This window comes from Prinia subflava, chromosome 1 (genome assembly GCF_021018805.1).
Source record: "Prinia subflava isolate CZ2003 ecotype Zambia chromosome 1, Cam_Psub_1.2, whole genome shotgun sequence".
NCBI lineage: Eukaryota > Metazoa > Chordata > Aves > Passeriformes > Cisticolidae > Prinia > Prinia subflava.
The window spans coordinates 57,885,313-57,911,938 of NC_086247.1; the positions used below are offsets into that span (position 1 = coordinate 57,885,313).

General features: G+C 36.3%; 1 protein-coding gene across 1 annotated transcript in view; it reads right to left on the reverse strand.

Moving 5' to 3' along the window:
• Window positions 1–231: 231 nt before the first annotated feature.
• The window catches only part of LOC134550689 (neuropilin and tolloid-like protein 1), a 28,524-nt gene continuing 2,129 nt past the window's right edge, over window positions 232–26,626 (reverse strand). Inside the window, exons 2-6 of the mRNA XM_063397425.1 lie at window positions 16,999–17,227; window positions 6,151–6,264; window positions 3,284–3,842; window positions 2,075–2,149; window positions 232–845 (exon numbers count right to left, since the gene is read on the reverse strand). Of these exons, the coding sequence (XP_063253495.1) occupies window positions 2,089–2,149; window positions 3,284–3,842; window positions 6,151–6,264; window positions 16,999–17,227 (963 nt within the window). The 3' untranslated portion in view covers window positions 232–845; window positions 2,075–2,088. The remainder of the gene's footprint in view (window positions 846–2,074; window positions 2,150–3,283; window positions 3,843–6,150; window positions 6,265–16,998; window positions 17,228–26,626) is intronic.

A 26,626-nucleotide genomic window follows, 5' to 3' on the forward strand; every position in this document is an offset into this window, starting at 1 on the left:
ACTGACAAAAATCTGCTACTCTACCATACTGAAGCAAACTTCCTAATAATTGCCATGGAAATAAATTAGTTAAGAGAACAGAACAGAATACATAGATTACCACAAACCTTTTAACGGAAATTAGGTGATCAACTTATTATGAATTCATTTAAACCTTAAAAAAATTAATGTATTCTGTTCAGTAATTGAGAGATGAGAGACAGTTGATTCTCTGCTGTATCTGTGTTTCAAGTTCCTAGAAACTACTTTTTGACCTTAATCTCCTGAATTACACAGGATTAGTAAATTAGGTAAAAGAAAACATTGCATTAAACTCAAGGTATGAAATTATTATACATTGTTTTATGTATTTTTATATAAAAGTTACAAGTAGCAAGCATATGACACAGAAATGGAACAGTAACAGCAATAACTGTGAATGCATGCTTTTTACAATGTATCTAATAAAGGGATTTTTGCCAACTCAAATATCCAGTAACATACATGCAGTTTAATTTCTCGATGTCAAATTCAGTCATATTGCTAGATGCATATCCAACAAATGTTTCTATTGAAGTGATTATGAATGGCTAAATACCTGATTTCAATAAATTGTTCCTGAAACTGGGAATTTTACTTGCAACAAAAAGAAGAGAGAAAAAGAAAAAGAGAAATGACTGATAAGCATAATAACCAAAGTCTTATTGCCTTCTAGTAATTTTACTCAACGCTGCTGAATTTTTTCATGATAAGAGAATAGCTGGTCAGAGTCCATAAAACCTCTAGCTGGTGTTTCCAAGGACGACAGTTCACATTTCATTGTAGCATGTTCAAAATCACCCAGGAGCGCACTATTCTCAAGCAGTCTATATAATGAAAACAACGCACATGTAACAAAAGTTCAATGTAAATCTTCTTCCACATATCACACAACATACAAGTAAATAACAGACATAAAACAGATCAACTTAAAGAAAACTACGGTTGAAAAAAAAAAAAAAAAAAGAACAGTCTCAAAAACTAATTTCTTCCTCAAGTTTCCAGTAAATCTCCAAATATATTTAATAACTAAGGAGCACTTTATGGCCAGAAACCAAATTACAAAAGAAATAGATTTCTGTGCAATGGGAATATCTTGTTAAGGAGGTAAGATAATGTCTATATTTTTTAGGGTTGCATAAAGGCAATTAAATTAAATTGGAAAATTGTCCACTCTCTCTTTCAAAGAGCTGAGATAGTTCATTACAGATTTTTCCATTCAGAGTTTGCATCGCTGCATGAATAGTTGTCTGAAATCAAAACTAAGTTAAAATATGCTCTCTCTGAGGAAAAAAATGCAGAAAAATATTTACTTAAACTATCTACAGGCAATAAAACCATTAATGGATTATTTCACTGTAACAGTGTTTTATACATATATACACATAAAAATGTATGTACACATATCTGTTTATATTTACACATATATAAACTGACAGACTAGCAGCTATCTATTACTCCATTATAAACATCTGAGATTACTTTAAATGCTGGTAAAAATTATGCAAAAATAAAAGTCGTGGAAAATACTCCAAAAATTAAGTTTAATTAGTAAATATTAACCTTAGTGCTAGAGAATCTCTAAATTTATCCATACTAACACACACTCTTCTCCCAACACTTCACAAGATTGGATGAAAAAAAATGAACTGAAAACACGTAGTTCCACATCTTACTGACTTAAATTAAATTGTCAAGCTTTACATTCTATTTCACATGCTAGGTCTCTAACTTTTATTTCCATAAATAAAGAAAAAGAGAAATAAATAAACAAAATACAAGAGCCATGCAAAGCACATGACTTTATAATGCAGTTGGAATGAAGATTTTTTTTTTGCTAGGGGCTGACTGTAATTCTCTCAAGAATAAGGAATTAACAGATTTTGCTTGGTTTGCAATGATAAAGCGGTCATATGGCTTTCAGATTTTTTACCATTCAAACCTGACTCCATACAAGATGACATACAATGTAAGACTTAATATGCATTTTAGCAATATAACAAACAAAATGGAAAGCAACAGATGGTTCAATTGCTGTATAGATATGTTTACTTACCTCAGGTTTTTCTCTTAGACCCTAGTTGTGTTGTACTCAGACTCATGTTTGCTTAGAGACCCAATGAGGCAGAACCTGGAATGTTATGGCTATTTCATTCAAAATAATACTGTTTGCATAAAAAAAGTAATATATGCATATAGATACTTAATAAACAGTACACTTTGACAATCTGCTCGATATTCATGAAGTAATTTACATAGGCATGCAATTGAATTAAAATAACCAAATAACTTTTTTTTAAGAGAAAGAAATGCCTTAATGTGCAAAGTAAATATGGAGGGCATGTAAACAGTAACAAGAAATGCATAAATAATGCATGCAAGAGAAAAGACAAATATATTTAAAAAGAGTTATGTATTCCTTTTCAAATAAATTGTTCATAAATTTTTTGGTTTCTTTTCCTTGTAAACTTTTAATCATTTATATTTACAGTGATTCAAAGTGAAATATACAGAAGAAATAGCTCTTTTACTAAAAATATTATGCTTGATTTTGCTTTTTAGTTGATTAGAAAGATTCCCTTTAACTTCATTCTTATATGTAAATATATGAGTCCACTATGTTGTCTCATGTTCTAATCTGTTTATCTATGTTTATTTGACAAACAAAAATACTGTGATCAATAATGGAACAGATACAATAAAGTTTCAGAAATGTTGTCATTCATTATATAAAAGGTAATATTTCATGACAAAAAGGTGTTTCCTTGTCCCAGGACTGTGTTTCTTATTCTTGTGTTGTGCATCCAAATGGATATATGTATCTCTTATTTATTGATGAATTTATTAAGAGATGGTTAGACCAACAGTGGATGATATTCAAGGCCACCTCAGTTACAAGGAAGCCACATGTATGTGGCTGTTCTAAAAACTAAATTCACACAATATTCTTTGGTTTTTAAAAATTGTGCTTTTTCTCTATTGACCTGTGTGTGTATGCATGTGGGTATATGTAAAACAGTAAAAAAAAAAAAGAAAGAAAGAAAGAAAGAAAGAAAGTAGAAAGGTGAAACAGAGATACAGGATCCTTCAGGAAAGAGAAGCAGAGATGAGAAAGAGCAACAGAGTGATAATATAATGGCATGTGCTAGCAAAAACAGAAATTTAAACAATAAATAAAGAAGAAAGAAAATATGTCTTTACTGAACATGTTTGGGCAATCAAGTCCTTACACAATAGTCTTCACCAAAAATCTGTTGATACTGACCGCTGAACAGCTTTATCATGTCTGGATAGCCTGTGACTTGTGGTTGGCACCTCTTCAATTTCGTCTATCTCGCACGCATCTGCAGCATCTTGTGAGTAGCTATGCTTCATGACAAGGATATTTCTCCTGTTCATGGGCTGAACAAGTGGTTTTACAGGCTGGGGTTGTATTTCTGTCAAGACAGAAGCATCTCTTGTGCTGAGGTTACTACGGCTGCCCTTAATACTAGACACTTGTGATCCACAGTGATGGTCATGAATGCATTTTGAAGAGGATCTCCGCAGTTTATGGTAATTTTCAAAGTCATCTGCAACGTCAGCAAGGTCAGCTGTAGTCCCTGTCCCTCTAAGGGTGCATAACTCATAATGAGGAGGCTCAAACACCTCCTGGAACACTGTTTGATCAAAGTCTGATTTCTTTTGGACAAATTTTTTACGAGGCTGCTTGATCTGTACTATAATAGAGATAACAATGAGGATGATCACAATGCAAGAAGTCACCCCAATTATAGTCCCACTGGTATTGGTAAGTTGGTCCAACAAGTTTGCTTTTCTTTTTTCTGTGTGACAGAGAATTAAAAAAAAAAAAGAAAAAAAAGAAAAAAAAAAAAGGCACAGCATTATTTGCGGTTCAAGAATACAAACAAGTACAATGAGTTCACAGATTACTGCAAGGCTGACCCTAGTCTACCTCTGAGCTCATTTAATCAATCTCACCAACAAAAAAGAAAAGAGGAAGAAATCAGGTATTTGTGAAAGTCAAATAACTAACACACAAAGCCTTTGTGTGCCTGTTCACTTGGAAACTTATTTATTCAGGGTATATCACAAGCTTAATTTAATGAAAGAGTTATTTATTTTTTTTTTATAAAAAAGCAACCTCCATAACAAGCAGATGGCTTCACTGTCACCTCTGAACTCCATTTGGCTGCTAAAGCCCCCAAGAATTTTACAGATGTTCTCTTCATTATCTTCTCCCTCTTTTAGTAAATATATGCAGCTAGAACATTAGGTCCTATGAAAGAACAAGATTTTGCAGGATTTAAGGTCTAATATTTGTGAGCTGAGTGGAAAGGTTGACAACTTTCAATGAAAAAGCTAAATAAGGAGAAAACAGAAAAGTTATTCAAATTTAGATTTCAGAAAGGAAAAAAATACGAAATTGTTCAAGTTATTTCCATTCTTATTTTCTTTCCTATTATTTACCAAAATTTTTCTAAATAGCCATAGAAATCCAAAAGCTGATCATACCTACTGTCCTTTACTCAGGATCCTCTAATAATTTAGTCTGCAAATTCTGCATTTTGAATAAAGCAGAAAAATGCAGTAAAATAAAGAAATAAAACCAGTTTTACCCTCTGCTTCTGCATCTTTCTCTGTGATTTGCTTTCATAAAAGGCTGCAGACACGAGATGGTGACTGCGCCTTGTAGAAATTCAAGTTGAAAGAGTTTGCATCAGTCTCTCTCAGGCATAGCAAGACAAATGTGGTTAAGTTCCAAAAAACAGTTTAGTGTAATTTTTCCTGTCAACTTAAAACATATCAAAAGAATTAACAAAAAGCCTTTGAAATGGAAGTTATTGGCACCAAAACAGTAACATTCATCTCCTCATAATCTCCTAGATACCAAAACTTTACTCTTCAGTAGTTCATTGTCTAAGCTTGTAGATTCAGTCAGTGTTTTTCTAATTGACTGACAGAGACTCTGGAGAAAAAGCAGAATTGGAAAAAGCAACACTGCAGCAAGCAACGTTTTTGCTGGAATCAGCAAACCTCCTTTTTGTAGTCAGAAAAACAAGAGAAGATAAATGCACAAGACCTGATAAAATATACTTGAAGAAGGAAAGATGAAAATCATTCTGAAATTGAAGAGTGGTGAAGGTTTTCTGTTTTCCTCTATTGTGATGAACTAGAGAATGAATAATCTTTTCCCAATTGTCTGTTTAGTTTCTTTGAAGAATATGATGCTATGCCACAGTTTAGCTGTGTTCTTTTGAAGTATATGTTTTCATTTGTGTTTTACCCTATTGCACTGCTTGTCAGGATTTTACAGACTTCAGTAGACTTATGGGCTGACTGCTAATCCACCTCATTCTGAACTTTTTTTCTTGATTGGTTCCTAAATTTGGCATATCCCATGTTTTCAGGAACAAATCTGCAGTAGGGGTGAGATAGGGGGATACAAGACAGAAGCAAACTGTCTCCCTAGCCTGCAATGTAAGTCAGTTAAGCTCTTTTCTCTGAAGACAACACAGATGCTGTTTCGGGCCTGGTTTGTTGGGGTTTTTTCTAATCAGAACCACAGAGATATTTAGAAACCATTGTCAGCACATGAGTAGGATCATTACTCCCTGCCTATGAAATAAATATTACCTCTGATTTCCTGTGCTTGTTCCTTGCACTTCAACTTCACTTGATTATAGGTAGATTTGGTTGCTTTCTTGCAGTGTTAAATTCACCTTCCTTTTTAAGACTACCTGGGCTGTTATGGGCATAGCACGCAGCTAAAAGACTCCTGCTACTCATAAGTTACTTCACTACAAAGGTAACTATGGTAAAGGAACTAAAATATTACCTTTAATTATATATTAGACTGTATGGAAAGCAGAGACCAAGTGATCAGAAAGCCTCCCAGAAGCATATAAACAGACAGCAGGATATAACAATTGCTACACCAGGGGAAAAAAATAAAAACACTGAAAGTAAAATCCACTGGCATTTTTTACCTTCCTTCATTTTCTCTGTGGCTTAATGTATGCTCTCCCCGAATTACTCTTCCTGAGCTTCCACCCATTTGGCACATACTTAGCAAGAAACTGAGGATCATATACTGTATCTCATGACAACATTTTTAATTCTACATTTTACCTTTGCAGTGGTTTTCATCCCAGGGATACACACAGTTCTGGAGTCCATTGCAGACCAGTGTATTATTTATACACATATTACTGTGGCAAAAGAATGTGTTGGCTTCACAAGGGGCTAAAAATGAGAGAAATTATAAATTATATTAAATTAGTAAATCATTCAGCTCTCCTCTACAAGCAAATCTAGGAGTGGACACTATATTCCATAGTAGAACAAAGCAATACAACACATGTTCCTTGAGCATATTAAATATTTGACATGCAATATGGAGAACACTCAAGTCACAGTCTATTTATTATTCTGTGGCAAGAAGTTTTCCATTTCAGTCTAAAACGACTGAATCTTCCCCCATCATGACTCTCATAGATGTAGTGGCTTGGCTTCCAAACATTTTTGGGCAGTCACTGATTTGTTATCAACAGTTTAACCACAGACCCAAAACATATCACCCTATGGGCTGCTGCAAAAAGAGTTAACTGTATCCCAGACTCATCCAATGTATGGTAAATAATGTCTTTTAAAGTTTTTGCTGAAACCTCAAATTTGTTAGGAAAACTTGTGTGACTCAAAGAATATACATACTTGACAGCACATATCAATGGTGCCTGACCACTTACACATAAAATTATTCTAAAAGCCTTTTAGTCATAATAAAGGCTACAGTTGAGGCACATCATTTTGATCACAAGTATGAAGATAAAGAAGAACAACAGTCTTCAGTGTCCCTGAAGCCCATGATATAGAAGAATGATGGAGATTAAAGCTGCAGGAAATAGTTTTACTGATGGCCATATATTATTACAGTGAAGAAACTGCCTGAAAGCCTTCAAAAGGTACTGAAGATGCTGCTAAACTGAGGTGTTTACAGAAGTATTGGGAGATCATTAGGTGCTGGAGTTGTGAAGCTACTCTTCCAAAAGTGTATAATGTAGTAGAGATAAATATCTCTTGTTAGCTCTTCTTGAAACAAGAAAGCCTTCTGAAATTTAGAAGAGCTACAAATTTTGTCAGTGTTAAATTGTCAGAAATGAACTCCTTATGTATTTTTTTAGTTCAAGTCAAAAGTGTTATTATAATTATTTTTAAGGGAGAGTTAAAAAATAAACTAAGACCCTTAACTAATCAGAAAGCAGTTATGATGCTCATATTACTGATACTTTGAGCCTGATACTTCATGAAAATTGTTCTCTTCTGCAACTTTAGAAGCAGTTCCTATGACAACATAAATGCATAGCAGAGAGAATGTTTTAGTAGTTTGCAAACAGAGACAGTGCAAAGGATTTATACTGCAGAACTTAATGATTCCATATATCATGTCAAGAAGTCCACTTACCAATAAGTGTTTAAGTTAAGACATCCATAACTGGCTTATTTGGAGCTGTTATGGTGTGTTAAGCGAGTAGTAAATGCCATCCAAATCAAAGTGCACACCTCCAATATGCAACCACTCACTCAGATATAACACTGTACATATACCGTATCTTTAACCAGAAGACATCAAGCAGCCTGTCCACTGTTCAATTTTTTTAAAAAACCTGGTATACAAGAGGTATACATCTCCTGAGGTGCAGTGAACTTGGTCACATTTTGTTACAAAAAGGATTCTATTTTATGCTGGATGGATCAGAAGAGCACATGTGCATATGAGAAAGGGAGGATATCTGGGGACAGTTCTTATCTATCTGTTGCTGTCATTTGGGGACAGTGAAGTCGGAGCCTGGAGGATATTGTGCCACTGATGATGTAACACGTCATGTAGGTAACACATCAGAGTCATAACCATCCTTTCACACTCTAGCTGTTATGCTTGTTTCCAGGCAAGGTGAGGATCTTTTGGGATGTTTCCCACATGCAGAAACAGTCTCACTGCCTACTCTGAGCCAAAAAAAAAAAAAAGTGAGAAACTTAAGAAGATCTAAAGAGCCACCCATTCAAAATAAAAAGTGTACAAAAAAAAAAAAAAAAAAAGACACAAATATCAAACAGAAAGTTCACGGAGTGACATGGGGAAAAGGGAGAAATATTAAAAGATAAGCAAACAAAGGTTTTCAGGATTAGGTTACACTATTAAAGCCACAAAGAAAACAAACAAACAAACAACAAAACGCAAAAAAGCATTCAGAGGGACATGAAGAATCTTAGAAGTGAAGTGGGAAGGGCAGATTGCTGTCTGAATTTAGAACTATAGTGGTAGTAAGTAGAAAAGAAACTAAATAAAGGCAGCAAGGAAGTGAAAGGAAGAGGAAGAAAGAGAGAACTCTACAGGGAAAACCAATGTCAATTGTTTCATGATGAGATGAGAGAAAAATAAAGGACAATAATTTTTTTTTTTTTTCAGATTTAAGAAGAAGGAAAAATTATGCAAAAAGGCAAGAGAAAGGAAGAAAAAAGAATGAAAATTTGAGTTTCCTTAAGTTGTGCTATTGAACAATGAAAGAAAGAAATGGTATATGAATAAATGTCAAAACAAGATAAATAGTGAAGCAAAGAAATTTCAAAACCAGTACAGCAAACTTAGCATGAGAGAAACCCAAATGTAAGATTCAGAAAACTAATGACAAACAACCCGCTTTTGTTCATATTTGTAAAATTAAAAAGCCAAGTCTTCTCTGTGTTCCCATGACCCTGAAATGATTAAGCAGGACAAGAAAACAGTATATTTCCCCCACTCTAATTAAGGTATTTTTTTTGAAATGAATGAAAGCATCAAGGGAAGAAGTTGAAAACTTCTCAGTCCTGTTGTACATTGGAGGAACTTGCTTTCTTAACCCAAAAAAGGAGTCTTGGATGCTGCATCAAGGACATTCTAGTAATAACAAAAAGATAAATGAACTGGTGGTAAACCAGATTCTTTCACAGCAAGATGGATCTGGTCCTGATGCAGTCCTAAAGTTGTTACAGAACCCAGGATGACAGTGGGATCGAGCAGTATGTGACAAGCTTGTGAATGTTTTCACAAAAGGGAACTACTTCTACCATTAATTTCAACTAGATAAAGCAGCACAAACATCTCTACACACAAGAAGCCCTACTCTATCGCTCCATGGTCTTCCCCATCACTTCATATATGCCATTTATGTGAGAGAACAGCAGGAATGCAGAGAGCTCACCCAGGTGAGGAGCCAAGTGACTTTTTGGTCATGTGGAAAGCTACTGTTATACTTTGTGTTTGGACTACTTGATCAAGAGCAGTCAATGAAATCTACTTTGGGCAGCTGGAAGTAACCTCACAGTCGCAGGCCCTGGTCCTTATGGGGATTTAAACCACCTGATATCTGTGGAGAGCAACACAGCAGGGTACAAGCAAGCCCAGAAGTTTCCAGAGTGCATTGATAATTTTCTGACCCAGGTAATCAAGGAGCTGATGAGGGTAGCTCTGCTGTTCCTCATACTTTTATAAACAAGAATCTACTGGGAAGGTGAAAGTCAAGAGCATGAGATGATGGATTCTGGGATGCTTCAAAGAAGGAATAAACCAAAGAGCAAAATCATAATTCTGGGCCTCAAAAAAGCAGAAGTTCACTGTTGAGGAGTCTGGGTGGACAAATGTCATGGGAGGTGGTTCTGGAAACATACAGGCTCAAGAAGAGTTGATTCTGTACAATCACCTCCTCCCAGCTCAGCAGTTTTCTGTCTGGTCAGGCTGAAAATCAAGTGAAGGTAGCAACTGTCCTGCATGGAGGGACATTGAGCTCCTGACTGAGCTCAAATATAGAAAGGATATATATGAGTGGTAGCAGTAGGGCAGCATGATCCCAGCAGAAGTATGACTTCTCTGAGTGGAAGGAGATGAGGTTAGGGAATATTTAATCAACTGGACAGACATGAACTTGTGGGTCCTGATGTGATGCCCCCAGTAGGTGCCTCACATTGTTGTGAAGCCACTCTTTACTAGCTCTGAAAAGTCCTGCTGATTGAGGCCTCAATGGGCTGGGCAAACAGGGTCTTCAAGAAGATCAACAAAAGGAAATGCAAAGCCCTGTGCCTTGGGAGAAATAATTTCATGCACCAGTGCTGGGACTGACCAACTGCAAAGCAGGCTTACAGAAAAGGTTCTGACATGCAATAAGGTCACCTTGAAAATCACCTTGAGCCAGCCATGTGCCCTCATGGCAAAGGCCACCACTGTCCTGGGCTACATTAAAAACAGAATTGTCAGCAGGCTGAGAGGTATGACCCTTCCCCTGTATTTAGCACTGATGAGATGACATCTGCAGTGTGTGTCGAGTTCTGGGCTCCACAGCACAAGAGGGACTGCAGAGAGCCCAGGAAGAGGCTGTGAAGGCCTTTAAAGGGTTGAGATATCAGGGGTGTGAGGAGAGGCTGAGAAAGCCGGGACTGTTTCAAGCAGGCTCTTGTCAATGCATCCAAACACGCACCGGGAGCGAGGAGAGAAGACAGAGCCAGGCTCCTCTCAGCAATGCCCCGTGACAGGAGAGGAAGCAATGGGCATGAAAGGAAATACGGGAAATTCCCTTTAAATGCAGGAACTTTGAGGCTGGTCAAACACTATGCAAGGGCTGATTAACAGAGAGAGGTTGTGATGTTTCCATCACTGAAGGTACTCAAAACCCTGAGCCCTGAGCCACCTGCTGTAGCTGACCCTGCTTAGAGCAAAAGGATTGGACTAGACCATATCCTGGAGTTCCTTCCATTCCTTCTGTGTCTGTCTGAAAAAACACTGACTTTATAATTAGATTAAAAGTAACAGCTGGGAACACACAATTGTGTTATTTCTCCTGTGTCTCAAAGCTGCCTTAAGTCAAGCTCTACAAAGGTATGGACCCAGAAATAAATGAGAGCATAGTCAGCACAATGAACAATTCGTAGTGATTACAGCACAACTGAGAAAATTAGAACTACACACATAATTCAACTTGATATATTTTAATAAATTAAAGTTTCTAATCAGTTCTTTGATTTTTACATCACAAAAATACTATCATCTAAATTAAATCACTAATTAAAGAAAAATACTACTAAAGGTTATTTTTCTATTTTGCAATTGAACCAATATTTTTAATATAAAATAATAGTTTTTATAAAATTATATATATGATATACATAAAATCATATTAAAATAAAAAAAGAATTTTCATTCTACATTATTTTTATAAAAATATTTTCTTTTTATGAATGTGAGTGCTATGTGTAAGGATACCTTGTATCTTAATATACAAACAATTTTATAGTTCTTGAATTCATTATAATGCAACATCTCCTGCTTTGCAACAGCTATTTACACTGAACACAAGATGGTGCTCTTATCCTAGAAGATTTATAAACAAGTATTAACAGGAATAGACATGCTATCCCAGAGTCTTTTTCACGTATAGGAAAATCTCTGCTCATCATTAAAAACCCCAACTATAATAATAACAACCCTCTTTCTATTATCAAGAATGTAAATATGTTCTGTTTCTAGGACAAATTAGTAGATTGTTATATTGCTCATTTTTCCAGAAAGTTTCCACCACAGTATTCAAAAAAGCTTCAGTTTGGGATTTCAAGGTTGCTGCTTTCAAAGTTCTTAAAAATTGAACCAATATAGTTGTCTATATTTTCTTACTAGAGAAAGGTTTTAGAAATGCATGTGCCCATAATCTACACTTTTTAATTTATTAACAAAAAAATAGTATTTTAATCCTGAATAGCCCTAAAGCAGAGAAACATAAAGTGTATTAATAGTTCTTCCATAGGTCATCCTTACAAAGCAACATGAAATAAAAGAAGTCATAATTTATATTTTAAAAAGTCATACTGGTTTCACTCAGACAATAAAATAAATAGTCACAAGTAAGACATTCCAATTTATACTATGAAATTACATAATTTGTAAAGCAGTAGGAATTAAATATTCCATGTTATTAATAATTATTATTCCATTGTGAAGGTATTATATAAGTAAGAGAATACATTATTGCTTTGCATTAAGCAGCATTTTGTTGGGCTTTGCAGCATACCTTGGATATAAGTTGCAACCATAGGCAGGCTGAAATATTTTTACAGATGGAGCTAAAAGCAGATCTGTTATGGAACTGGTGTGCAGCCTGTCTGTTCCACTTCAGTGCAGTGCTTTCTCCAGTGTATTTCTCAGCACCATCCATAGTTAGTGCAACTGTGTGTGAACTAGCTCTGAGCAAGCCAGCTTGGGTGTCTATGCTGTGTTTCACTGAACCCTGTGGATTTACCCTTTGAGCCTGTTTCAAGGCAGGGATTTCAGGCCAAGATGGGATAATCTTAGACAAATGTCCTACCCTATTTGCTATTTTTAGGCTTATCTCTCTCCCTCCTTTCTCCCCTTCTCTTCTCGTCATAACACTTTTGAAAAGTCTTGCTTTTTCCTAAGAGTGAATGGGAAAATCCTGAAATCTTAACAATGGTTAGATGTGAGAAACATTTTACACTGAAGTCGTTAGACATTTCACACCTACTCCTCCTCTACTCAAGATAGCTCATTGCGTCATGCTCTGCACAAGAATTCTTTAAGTACAGATCATTTGGATTTTCCCATTGTTCTTTAATGAAAAGTAAGGCTTTCTTTCCTCCACAAGAGAAGGAAAATTTAAATTCTTCAGATGTTCCTTGAACGATCATTGGAACAGAAGAAGAAGTTGTTTTTCAGTCTCTTCAAGGAAAAATATTTATTGAGAAACAGTTTCATTTGCTTTATTAAGATTATGAAATTATTAAGATTGTTATAGTAATGTGCACTGCAAGTATATGATTTGCCAATAATGAAAAATGGGCTTGTTAAAATACAGCTATTATAAATTTGAAAAGTAGATAGGCTTAATACTGATGTTCTTAGTCACCTTCAGATAGCTCTGTGCTAGATAGATACAACTTTTGTGGATAGTTAATACCATATACAGATCAATAATCTAGTCTTTCAAAAACACCTCTATGGTTTCATGGAGTTTTTTTTGAGTTTTGTTGGTGGTGGGTTTTTTTGGTTCTTTGAAGTACAAACTCACCAGAGAATGGCAGGTCAGGAGCCTGTGCTCAGAGCTCCAGTGTGTGTTCAGTTAATACTCTCTGGGCAACACAAACAATTATTTTGTTCAGGGTCAGAGAGTCACTGGGGTGCTTAGCCAGTGAGGGTTTTTCACTAGAGATAGCTGCAAATAGCACAGAAGGGAGGAAAAGCACAGATGAGTGCTCACCAGTAAGGAGGCAATCCCAAAGGTTTCTTTTTAAAATATTAGTGTGGAAGCAGAGAGTAAAACCAGCAAAGCTGCAATCTGTTTACAATCCTAAGTCCTTGCAATGAGAAGCTGCCTCTTTACAGGTTGCACTAAACACTCTGCAGTTCCCTTTTTCAGTACTTCCCCTAGGTTTACCACAAAAACAACAGTCACTAGCACTGCATACCTGCAGTCCCTTTTCCTCATTAAAGAACTGCCCGTGCTGGGTGATCCTCTTCAAGTCTGTAAACAAGGACTTGGGCGCTGTGACTTGCTCAAACTGCACCCTACTCTTGTAAGCATAGCCTTAGACTTCTGTCCAAGTAGGGATTTTGGTTTTGTTCATAAAAATAAAATAAGAATGATAGAACTTATGCTCCATTAGGAAAGTTGCATGTGATAGGGCTCTAAAAACAAGCTTACAGCTCAAAGGGACAATAAGAGAATGAAGGAATGAAGTTTTTCTGGTCTGGGGTTTCTGGTGCAGAGTTATGGGCACAGAAGGAAGCTGTGCTACCAAAGAGCAGTCAGAGGTGAGAAAGTGAACCTCTTGTCTGCTGTGCATACAGAGGGTTTTTCTCTTACGCCCTGGTTCTACAAATCTGCTTTTAGGCTAAAGTGTAGGTGTGTCTGCTGAGGAGCAGCTCTTTGAAGAAGCTGTAGGTGTAGCATGTCTGTCATTAATCAGGCAGGAGATCACTCTTCAGTCATGAAAAATTAAATGAACAGTTAGTCAGTGGGTGGGAAAACAAAGACTCGTTTTTCAAGTCTTCTTACCAGTTGAAGAGACATCTTTTGTTTATATCAGCTTTTTCTTACCTTTTATTCATTCTTATATGAATTTATTGGATATTTAAAATCTTGTGTAACAGTGACTCCTATGCACAAAAATATGATTATGCTTAGAAGATACCTTAAAGATTAAAAAAGCAAAGATATAAGGAGTCAAATCCCACAATGATAGTTGGAATATTTAATAATGCTGACAATGATATATCAGATCATCACTATAAATTATCACCTATTAAGAAGTAATCAGTTATTAAGTGTTACTTAGAGGTCAGCTACTATTTTGACAATGATCAGAATTATTCCTGATTTTCTGATGCAGGAAATTTAACAACCTCATGCACTGTATGCCATTCCTTAAGACATATTTATGGCACTGCTACTCTGAAAACATCACTGTGAGAGGTTTGGAAACTTGCACGACCACTTTTTAGATGCCACCAGAAATGCGTACATGTTTTAAATTGATTTGGAACACACTTATTGAAACATATGAAAATAATTATAAAAGAAATCTCTTTAAGATTTCTCTGTTCTATACAAATGTCAAGTCCTCAAGAAATGGCTCTGTAACAAGAATAAACATTGAACAAACTTCCACTGAAAGAAAACAATGCTCAGGTTTAGTAGCTTGTTTCCACAAGATACCACTTCCAGTACACAGAGCCTTGTGTAAGGGAAAATTCAATCTCAGCAGCCTAACCCACACTAAGGAGAGGAACTTGAGGAGCAACAGATCACAACACCTGCTGGTCATTTCCACAGGAACAGTAAATACAGGAATTCTACTTTGTCACTCTTTCCATAGGCATTACTGCAACATAAATGTAATCTTCTATTTGGTTCCTTCCTCAGCTCTGTATGAACAAAATAGGACTTTTTTCCTTTCTTTGTCCCTGAATAGACACACAGGTGTCTGTTCCCTGATGCACATCTCCCTGAATGAGGTCTGACATTCCTCCTCTTCCATGCAGATGATCTAATTATTCCCACACGCTGCTGAAAGACAGTTTACATGCCAGGAGCTGTGTCTCAGAGTGTGTCTGACTGATATCTGCTCTAGCTGACTCCTGACAGCCAACACCAGTATGTGACATAGGGCAGCTCTCACAGACAGCTGACAAGACACAGAAAATACCATCTGCATCATCTTTAAACCTTTAAAGTCAATTCCTAGCATTAAAATTACAGATGCAGTTTCTTCTACTATTTATGAACTGGCTATGTAGATATACTTCAAAGTATTATTTAGCCTTTAATAAATATTCAGCTTTTAGAGAACAATGACTCTTCAGAGTAAATTGACAGAAAGCACATTATGTTTGTATTTTGAATTTCTCAGTCAGAATACTAGTCATAACTCTCATAAACTGTATACATTTATAAACTACCATCTGCTTACATGAAAGAAGTAGCTCATAAGATGTAGCATGTCAGGTAAATATATTAGGAATACTGTAAGAGAAAAAAACCTCCACATTTTTCCTTATTATCCTTTAAAATATGAGAGTTTTGCAAACGTACACTTATTCAAACCTTCATTTCAAGTTAGTCATCATAGTGCTTCACTCTCCAGTTCTTTATATGCTGTGAACCTCCAGTGTCTGTGGAGTTGTTTCTAAGGTAACAGATCAAGATGCCTTGTGAAAGAAATGAATCAGATCTTGAATATTCAAGACAGCTCCAGTTGCAGAAATGAGAAAAGGGCAGCATCATCTCAACCAAGGGTTCTCAGTGTCTTTTAGACCCCAGCTTGATTTGCAGGCAAGACTAATGTAATCCACCCTAAGGCTGCAAGTGTGAGAGTACAGTGGCACATGCAGTCTCAGGCATGTAAAATGTCAGAAATTTTTAATCAGAGCCATAATTAAGGAATTACGGAGGCTGTTCTCAACAGAGACTTGTTGCCTCATTGCAGGGTACACACACACAGAATACAGATGAAGAATGTGTTTGGTAGGTTGAGCCTTCATTCCAACCACTGACAGCAGTAAAGAAATTGTTCTGTCAGGCACACGATGCACAAACCAAAAACACATTAAAAATTAACATGAACCAGCATGTGAAAATAAATGCACCTTTCTAAAGAGGCTAAGTATGCATTATTCCTATCAAAGAAAACAAATTGATATCTTTCAGAGGTCTTTCACAGGATTATCTGGGTCAATCCTTTTCAGTGAATGGAACTTTTTGTTGAGGGATTTTTGTGATTGGTTTGATTGTTTCTTTCCTTAAACAGTCTAGAACTACATTTTGTTTCTTTCACAGGCTATTTTGCTTGTGATCTGAGCCCAAATATCATATAAAAATATAAATGCAAGTAAGGCACATAAAGAGAATATTAACCAAAATATGAAAGGATTTTAAAAAGCTTTTTTTGCTACAAAAGAAAACCCTAAACTCTTTGCTTGACAATATCTGACATACATGTTCACTGATATATGCACACACCCACCACTTGTGATAAAATAATCATAAGGTATTTCTCAAAGACATATCATAATGAGATCTAAAAAATCAAATTCAGAGAAAATTATCTGATTTGACAGAAACTATCAGAGCTGTATTATTTTCTATGTTGTGTAAGGAAAAACTTGCATGTAGTTTGGGGATCAGACAAAAGTCACCGTTATATGACTGGACAGGTCATGACCACTTGTTCCTGTTTTCTTGGTTTTGAATCTTGGTCTGTCTACTGCATTACAAATTATTGCTTACTACAAATGCTTGGAATAAAAACTGTTCTAAATATTTACATAGCTTGTTAGGCAACATATTTCAGTGACTGCTCTGCATGAAGAAAATATTAACAGGTTTTGGGACTTGTATCATTTAACAAGCTGAAAGGCAGATGCATTGATTAGGGTCTTACGTTCTTGGAAAGATGTGAAGAGCATCTGGAATCGGCTGTTTCGACTGCCTTCATCTGCCCACATGCGGATTACACCCAGACCTGTCCTCAGCATCACATCATTAGCAACTGTGCTGCAAAACTTTGCTTTCAAATCCTCCACGGAGCTGCTTCCGTCATAGACTGCTACAAAATTCCTTTTGCATTCGTTGGAATTCTGCATCTCGTAGTCCAAGAATCGTAAATAGATCTATAAATCAATCAACAACAAAAGCAACATGTACAGGCATTTGAGAATGACTGAAAAAAACATTAAGCAACTTTTCTCTACATTGCAGGAGATAGAAAGAGTACGCAACAATTCCATCAAAATAGTTTTTCTGGAGCTGGTGATCCATAGGGCACTTCCTTGGAAGGCCATTAATATGCAAACTGAGCACTGTTTCTACTTCCTGGTATTTTGTCTTCCAAGTAGAATCTCTCATAAGATCAAGATATTTCTTTTTCTTATCCACAATAAGGTCCTAATTTCCACTTTTTTTTTTTCTTCTTTTTTTTTTTTTTTTTTTTCTTTTTTTTTTCCAGAACTATATACTGTTCTTCAAGCTGAAGGACAGATAAGCTAGAAATTCCTTCTTTTACTGCTTGGCACAACATTGCTCTATTACATGACTGACATATGAAATAATAATGCAAATCATTGTTGCTCCCTCCCCAGAGTCAGTGTGTCATCTTCTACATTTCTGCTACACTGATTCAGGAAGTGAGAATCCGAGAGCCAGGCAGAACTCCATCATTAATCTTTTTATGTTTCCTCAAGGATCAGGACACCATCTAAGCTCTTCTAAACAAAGCATTATGGTATAAATTTTCATAATTTAACAGGTTTGAAATCAAACATATTCTGTGGAAACTTCTAGAAACCTATGTCTCTTTCATACAAGCTTAATTGTCTCATAAAGTAATAGATATATTGCCTTTGCAAAGAGCTCTTTAAATCTACCTAAAAAGAAGGAGGATAAAAGACTATTATTTGATATTCAAGTGTATATGGACTTTAATAAGGAAAATCACCAATTTTAAAAACAATTGATTATAAAAGCAACATGAAATATTCAATTCACAGAGAAGGCAGGTATTTTCAATAGATACATGATACATAATCAATCTGTCTCATGAGATTTTAGGAGAATGATACAGAAAGGTGAATTAGGGCAAAAATTGTATAAAAAGGCAGTAGCATACACAGCATAGAGCTGTATGCATCTTCACTTGAAAAAAATTACTAAAAAAGAAACCCCACTGTATTAGACATCAAATATTTTTATTTTCAAACAACTTTATTGACTTCAGGTATTTTCATATGCACAGAACAAATGCTTAATAAACTTCTCTGCTTTTTCAAAAAATACACAAGCAGTGCATATCCTAATAGCAACAGGACTCATAATTTCACCTCATTAATATATTAAAGCTCTTATGTTTTGAGAATTATGTGCTCTCAAGCAGTCTGCCACAGTTTAATAGTAGCCCAGATTTTTTAATGGGCCTTTTCAGGTGGTGTATTATGGTATATTTTCATTCCTTATTATGCTTTGCATAAATGTCCCTCTGAAAAGAATATTAGTGAAAAATTTTTACTAGCAAATGAAATTAAGTATACTAAAGGCACATCTATTTTCTAATCTGTTATTCTTACCCTTACTCATATTCCATCATTTCTATCCAGAAGAGTTCATTGGAATTTCAATTATTTCAATTTAAGTGCAGTTAAGTGTATTTTACTTTCATCATGTATCCTGGAGTTTACATACTATAAATTAAGGAATATTCCTGTATTGGTCTCTACAACATGGAACAACTAACAGAAATACACCAAGACATTGAGATGGAAATATCTTACATCAAGGTATAGTTTTTATATTGTTTCTTACTTCATTTAGTGGTTGTTCAGTAAAACAGTGAAATGATACACACTTTTGTGCTGACAGAGAAAGATTCCCATGGGGGGGATCCCACGTGGGGGAGGGAGGCATGGGAAGAGGCAGAGCCATGATACAAACCCCCAGCAACTGGCCATATTTGGGACGTACCAGAGAGCTGCTTCTGTGTCCCAGACATCGGATTTTCCCTCTCAAGCAAGGGTGTAAGAGCCACTGTGCCACCCTGGCACCCAGCCTCTCCTGGGAAGCTGCTGAGACAGTCCACAGCCCATCTCTCCATAACTTAGGGAATTAAAGGTGCCCCTTGCTATCCTTTTCTCAGTTAACTGAAGCAGCCTGCTTCAGACAGGTGTCCCAGTGCTTGCCAGCCTTGTCACAGATAATGTAATGAGGTTTTCCTGCAGCTGATTGCACACTATATTGCATACATGTGACTGTTTCCCAGGAAGAAAAACATGTCAGAGAGATGGTTCACAGAGAACAGAAAGTTTGTAACATGCTTTGTAGTGAATCATTACTTTTGCTGTCTATATATGCCCATCATATGTACACCATTTATATTTATATGCCATATACATACATACATATATATGTGTGTGATAGAGCACGAAGTTATAGTGCAATGTACCACATCACATTTTTATGTATTCTCCTCTTCAGGAGAGCTCATATTTACTCCAGAAAAAAAATTACATTAACCTGATGGCAGAACAATAATAAAACTATACCTACTGGGTGAAAGGCCTTGCACATTTGTTCATGTGTTCTCTATTTCTATCCTGCTGCCTTTTATATGTACATTTATATGTACAATTACAATTACAATATATGTACAATGCATGCATTTCCTTTAAAGGGTATCCCATTTCAGTATGGAGATGTAATTTTTACAAGTTTTCATTCTTACAAGGAATGTATGCTAGTCCTCACTGTGGTTACAAAATACCAGCTCTCCCAGCAATTTCCAGAGTTCATCAATTATTCCTGATCTGTTCAAAAACACTGTTCATATAACAGTACAGACAAAATCTTATTTCTATGGGCTTGTCTTTTGACATTCTTTAGTTTCTGGAGGCACACTAGCCTTATAAAATAGTAAAATATTTCCTGGAGTAGCAGTACATAAATACTGAAAAGGAATCAAGAGAATAATAACTCAGCATTTTGTTGTGAGTCTTTCAGTGAAGAAGCCAAAACCTTCAGTTCTTTCCAGCCTGAATTCTGCTGTCAGCCATACCTGCTCATTCCTCTGTGTAAGTTCAGCCAACATCATAACATATATAGACCTGATAGGTAGTGGAACCACTGCAAAGAAACATTTGACTTAAAAATCTATTTCAACCCTGTAGAAGAAAGATGCCACTTTCTCCAATGGCATGAAGTCTTATAAATTAGAGAAAATAAGTTCCTGATATTCTGAGGTAAGCTGGAGCTTCATTCTCATAATTGCTTTTGGAGATGACTGCTCCCAGAACTTTATATAAAATATTGAGGACTTGATACAATACACCCTGAAATCAGTGGGTATATTTCAATCTATTTTTTTGAATCAGACCTTTGGCTTAAGACTGCAGTGCATTTTTAAAAACTGGAAACTGATTACGCAAACTGGCAACCTGATATTGGATCAGATTTTATTTTAAAGAGCTGGAATAATTTAATTGCATCTGCACGCCTCTGCCAACTTGTATGGTTTCATTGCTATATATTTGCCATTGTTCCTGTCACTGGCTGTAAGATCCACACTGGCAGAAGAAAATGACTAATAATAAATTGAGTTCCCCAGGGAAAGAATAAAACTGATTATATGACAAACTCTTATCTAATGCAAAATGTTCCCTATACATAGTTTTTTTGAAATCAGTGGCAATATTCTCATTACTTTCACTGGTATGTGGATGTCACTAAAACAAATTCATCAGAAAGTCAGAGAAAAATTATCAATATTACTGGTTATTTCATTTACAGAGGTCTTAGCCATTACTTTTACCAGCAGTTGATAAGAAACTTTGTTCTTCTGAAAGGAAGCGAATTAAAGAAGAGGTCACAGACTCAAACATCATCATCTGCCTTCATTAAGCATTTTTTTATTGATGCCAATAGGAGCTTTTGGAATGAACATTTCTATAGCTACTGACACATTATATTAGCATAATCGAGGCATTCTTGCTGAAGAGAACATCTTATTTGAAAGAAGAAGCATAACTGCTATATCGTCTTCTTTCACATTTTTGTTCCAAAGTTTTAATAAGATACTTTTGTCAAATCAGCTCCACATTACTTAGGAGAGAGGGCTGCTCAAGTATTAGATTCACTGAGTTTTGAGGTGTCACTGCAAATGCCAATATCATTAGCAACAAATCTGATAAAACCTCACTGCCACTGTGGCATATGTAATTTACATTCAGTCTCATTTTATTTTAAATAATTCTCTTGTTGCCTGTAAGTTTTGTATTTCCACTATAAATGATAATCAAAAAATGAAATGTTGGGAAAGTTTTACTCTTTCTCTTCATTTAAATTTGAAAACAACAAAAATCTCTGACCGAACATATTAGCAAAAACACCAAAATTATTATAAACTACAAATAATATATCACCTCAGTTAAATAGTCAGATTATAATCTCCTCGTAGAGAATCACTTTTTATGAGTTCTGCATTTTAATCAATCACTGAAGGTGAGGGATGACAACATGATTGATCAGGTCAGTAAGGAAAAGCTTCAAACCATATCCCAGCATATCAGACAATATATCTGCACAGACACTCAGTTGCCTTAAACCAAACCAAACAAAAAGCCATCATTCAGCTGCCAAAAGTAATTTAGACATAAGAGAAAAAATTCCTCTTCATCCAAGCCTAATGTCCAGATTTTGCATATTCACCTTCTGCGTTCAGTCAATTCACTCGTAAGCACAGGACTGGGTTAAATTGTCCCATTGCTCAGTGATCAGTTACAGCACCTGCTTTATTCTACATCCTTTTCAGATCTGTGTGATTAACAAAGTGCTTTCAAGATGATTCCTCCAGTATTTAGGCCTGGAAAACCCAGTTTTTTTAAAGCAGATTGTGCAACACTAATTAAACTCCTTCAAGGCAACCAGACACCAAGTACACCAGCCTAAAAAGCATTTTGCCAATGATGCTTGAATTTGTAATCTGAAATGGTGTGTTCTCTTGCTTGGATGTTTTTCTTTCTTTTTTTTTAATCAACATCACTTCAATGAAGAAGTGTTAACAATACATGATCTGTTTGGATTTTTGTTATTTTGGGGGACTATTCAACATTTTTTATTCTGTTACTAGTCTGGGACCATGTGGTACAAACAGAGAGCTTCATACCTCATATTTTCTTATATTCTAGAGTTTGGAGAATGCTGCCTGTCAAAGATGACAGTTTTATATGGTACTTCTAAGATACTGTGATCCACAGCCAAGGCTCACATATCAGAACACCATTTTTCTAAACAGATTTTTGGATTTCTTTGCTTTGTCCTATTTTTTTCTTCAAATCTCTGTGACTATCCAATAGCAGAACTTACTCTGTCAAGTCATTTTTTTTTTCTAGTACAGTTCAAAAATGCTCACAAGTGCTCACAACATTTACAGCTCCTTGGTACTGTTCTGCTTTATAACACTGAGAACTGGAGATGGCATCCTGATTCTGCTGCTCTCTTTGGCAGACATTTTATTACATTCTCTAATAGCTTTTTTTAATTACACTTCTTGATAGCTATCTGGTTTGAAGATGCTGAGGTTCATTATATTTGTATACCTGAATGGAACACATTCATGGTAAGTTAAGAGTGGGGGTTTTGACAGCATTACTCTGTTGTGTGCACTGACATGCCTTCATAGCAGAGATTCTATCTACATGATTCCAAATGTAATTGTCTTGCACCTTCATCTCAAAAAACTATTTCACATAAGGGATTTTAATAGTTTAACACAGTAAATAATATTTTCTACTTCTTTAAACATAATTTATTCACCTAGTTCCAGATATATATATATGCTGGGCTTTTTTTACTCCACAATATTATTTGCATTATCTGTATGTTTGTAAGCTTCAGAGCTCTGTCAGAGAAGGAGATCATCTGAAGCTTGCAAAAGCGTCTCTGGCTGTTAGGCTATTCAGCCTTTAAATTTTATTTTTCCTAACATTTCAAGAATCACCACTCAAATGGCTCCTATTAAATTTTAGTGCACTACTTAAAGCTTCTCTTCTACAACTGATTAAGAAGCTTCCAAAAATTAGCGTATGTTAGTCTGCCAGTGCCGACAGCTTAAACTGCTTTTCTTGAAGGTCTCATCTAAGAACACAAATTTCCACCTCACATGGGAGAGCAGGAAATGTTTTGGTTTAGTCAGATCAGTTTAAACAGACTCACTCGCAGCTCCACAATTTGCTTCACTCCATGTTTCCTCCTAACTGTCTAGGAAATGCACATGCAATAACCCAGTCTCTCTTCAGACTACACTCACTACGAATGTAGGCACCTGGAACCAAAAAGTCATCCCTCCATGTGGTCAGGACCATGCCAGGTAGCAGTACCAACCCTCAGCAAACATGCAAGTGTCTTGGTCACACTGGGTCACACTGCCCCATTCCCAGCCTCATTCCTCACCACCCAGCCTCGGCCATTGCCAAGCTGCTGGCCAGGGTGTGCTTGGGCCAGCCCCACTGCCTGGGCAAGCCCAGCCACCACCACAGCCCAGCCCCACTGCCTGGGCAAGGCCAGCCACCACCACAGCCCAGCCACCATGGCCAGGCCTGTCCAAGTCTCACCAGTCATGTCCTGGCACCGTGGCCTCCCTCACCCTGGCCCCCTCCCATGTGCCGTGTGTCCCCTTCCCACTGCTCCCCAGTGGCTCAGCTTGAAATAGATGCCACCACCCACTGGCAGCTCAGGGTTAAGGATGCTGCCATGATGTGCCAAAACTAGATTTTCATTAATTGACATTTTGGGTTTCCTCAATCTCTTGTGTTAAGTCTTGCATCCTATAACCTTTGTCCAATACCTTGTTCAGGCTGGGCAAGAGAATCAGACATCACTTTTTCTAACTACCTTATAACTTCATTTTATCTCTCATGGTACAAATAAAGAGGTTACTCTCACTCTTTGTTCAGTCTAAAAGTACTTATTGCTTATTCCTCCAGAATAGATTATTTCCACTGGACAATATACACAAATTTATTCCTGTTTAGATGCTGTTTTCTGAGGTGCTCAGAGAGTCTGATAAATAGTGGGTTTAATAGCACTGTTTACTGGGTTTTTTTGAATATAAGAATATCATATTTATAAATATTTATTACTCTTACTGCCAAGTTCTACTGTGTTATTTTTTCTACAGAGCCTCTCAAAGAACAAGCATGACACAAAGGTACCTTGCTGGGAAAGCCACACACCAAAGTGAGCTACCTGAGCACGAACATGGTTCTGTCTTCCTGGGGAGTTTTGTCAAACTATGCTGACCCATCCAACATAGAAAAACAGTTGTTAATATCATCCTCCAATACTTCACCCTTAACAGAATGTAAGTAAACTATAATTCTATTCATTTTCTTATTTTCTATTCCTAAATACAAAATCTTTGCTTATCCACTGCTTACAGCCAATGATGCTTCTAAAATATTTCAAATCACTGTGTAACAAGCTTATACTCTTCCTTCTTTGGGCTTTGTTCTACACTGAAGAATTTTCAGATGAGGAAGTTCCTCCAGAACTGTATTGTTCTGGGTGGGTTAGCACTTTCAGTCAGCAGCTCTCTTATTAATTTTCCTTTCTTGCTCTGAATACTAATTGTGGTCACATTCTACATGAAGTGCAGTATTACTCTACTCAAAACTCACAGCTATCTTACTCAGCAGGAACTGACTTTGAATGATTACGAGAAACACAGACTTTTCAACTGGTCACTTTCACATATAAGACTCTAGGTCTGCATATAAGCTGTGTCCAGACTGCCTTCTGCAGCCCTCTGCACTTGGAGAATGTTTGAGTTCTGCATACATTTCAGATTTATTTTCCTCTCTCTCTCTGTGTGTGTGTGTGATATAGGATGATCAGTGATGGCTCTATTTTAAGTGTGTGCAACAACTTTTCTGCTCTCTGTCCCATTCCAGATCAGTGAGGATAGAAGCATTAGACCCAGACTGTCAGTTTGAAGCTCAGGCTTAGAGACCTCAAGCACACACTTCCTGGCTGATCTCATTGCTCATATATTGAGATCAGACTTGGCTGGAATCTGGAATTGGAAACCGAGGGAAGGAAGGACTTGCATCTTGCTTCTGCAGACAGTTTAGATTGGATGAGCTTACGCCAAATGAAATTGCAAGCAACTCACATTCTGGCACAGTTTAATTAAGAAACTAAAAATGAAAAAGTTCAACCCAAACTCTCTCTGAGAAACTCTTGCCTTTTAGGCATAATTCCCAGTAACAAATTGTGCAGCCCAAAGTACAGGAACATGTGGGTTTAAAGATGTCTGCTGAGTTCTCACTGTTCTTAGCAGGAGAGCTTGTTTTCATAGGTGCAAGCTGACATAAATTAAAATGATGTCACTATATAATTGTACTGAATATGTCATTCAAGGTTAGATAGGGACAAAGGAAGCCGACTGTAAAAAATGAACAGTAGATTCCAGTTCAATTGAATCAGACCCATAAACAATCTTATCATAAGTATTACTTCATACAAATTTCTTAAAAAATTATTCACTCATTCCTCCTTCCTTAATATCTGTATATTTTTCAACTTGTTCTAGTATGATGAAACTGTAACTGTATGTGTGTGCATTCATACAGGTATATACTTGTCTGTGTGTACATAAATATATCTGTTGGAAAAGCACACAAGCTCAAATGCTAAATTTGACTTACCCCTCAAAGATGGATCTAGGCTTAAAATTTTTTTTTTTTTTCCAGCTTTCTGTGAAACCTTTCAACTCTACATTAGGAAACACCGATTTATGTGCTTTTATGTTGCTCAATCTCTCCACCTGGATAATTTGGTAAAATAGGAACAGCAGGATCCATCAAGAGATGACCCAGTCTAGCCCTCTGTCTAAAGGCAGAATTATTAATGTTTCTCTTATTTTTCACGGGTTGTTATCTAACCTGAACTTTCAGACTGCTAACAATGCCAGCTGAACCAACTTTCTCAAACAAATATTCTTAATGCCCTCCTGATGTTTGAATTTTCTTCCTTCATATCTAACCTGAAACTTTCTTTCAGAGTGTGGGAGACTGAGTTATCCTACAGACGTGATCATCAGAGCATTCCTTCTTCCTGGTAAAAGTGTTTTATTGTGTTATATTACACTCCTTCACAAAATCTTCTAGATGATATTAAATAGCATTCAGTATTACTTCATTTTTCTAAAACTTTCCTGTTGCTCTCCCTTCCAGGTGTCCTTCAGCTAGGATAGGCTTCTTGGAATACAACACAACTAAATACAGGTACGGAAGTTTATGAAGAATTAATGAATTTTACTTTTAGCCCTCTACTAACAGTGGTAGTATACTATTCTTCTGATACATAATGGGTTTCCAGTTACATAAATGCCTAATTTGGAGTTTTACATCAGAACTGAAGTATGGATAAATGCTACAGTTAGGATAAAATTGGGATTTTTAGCAGGGCTTTGAATCAGATAGAACTTTAGAGCTAGACCAAGTAAGAACATCACAGTGGCATTATAT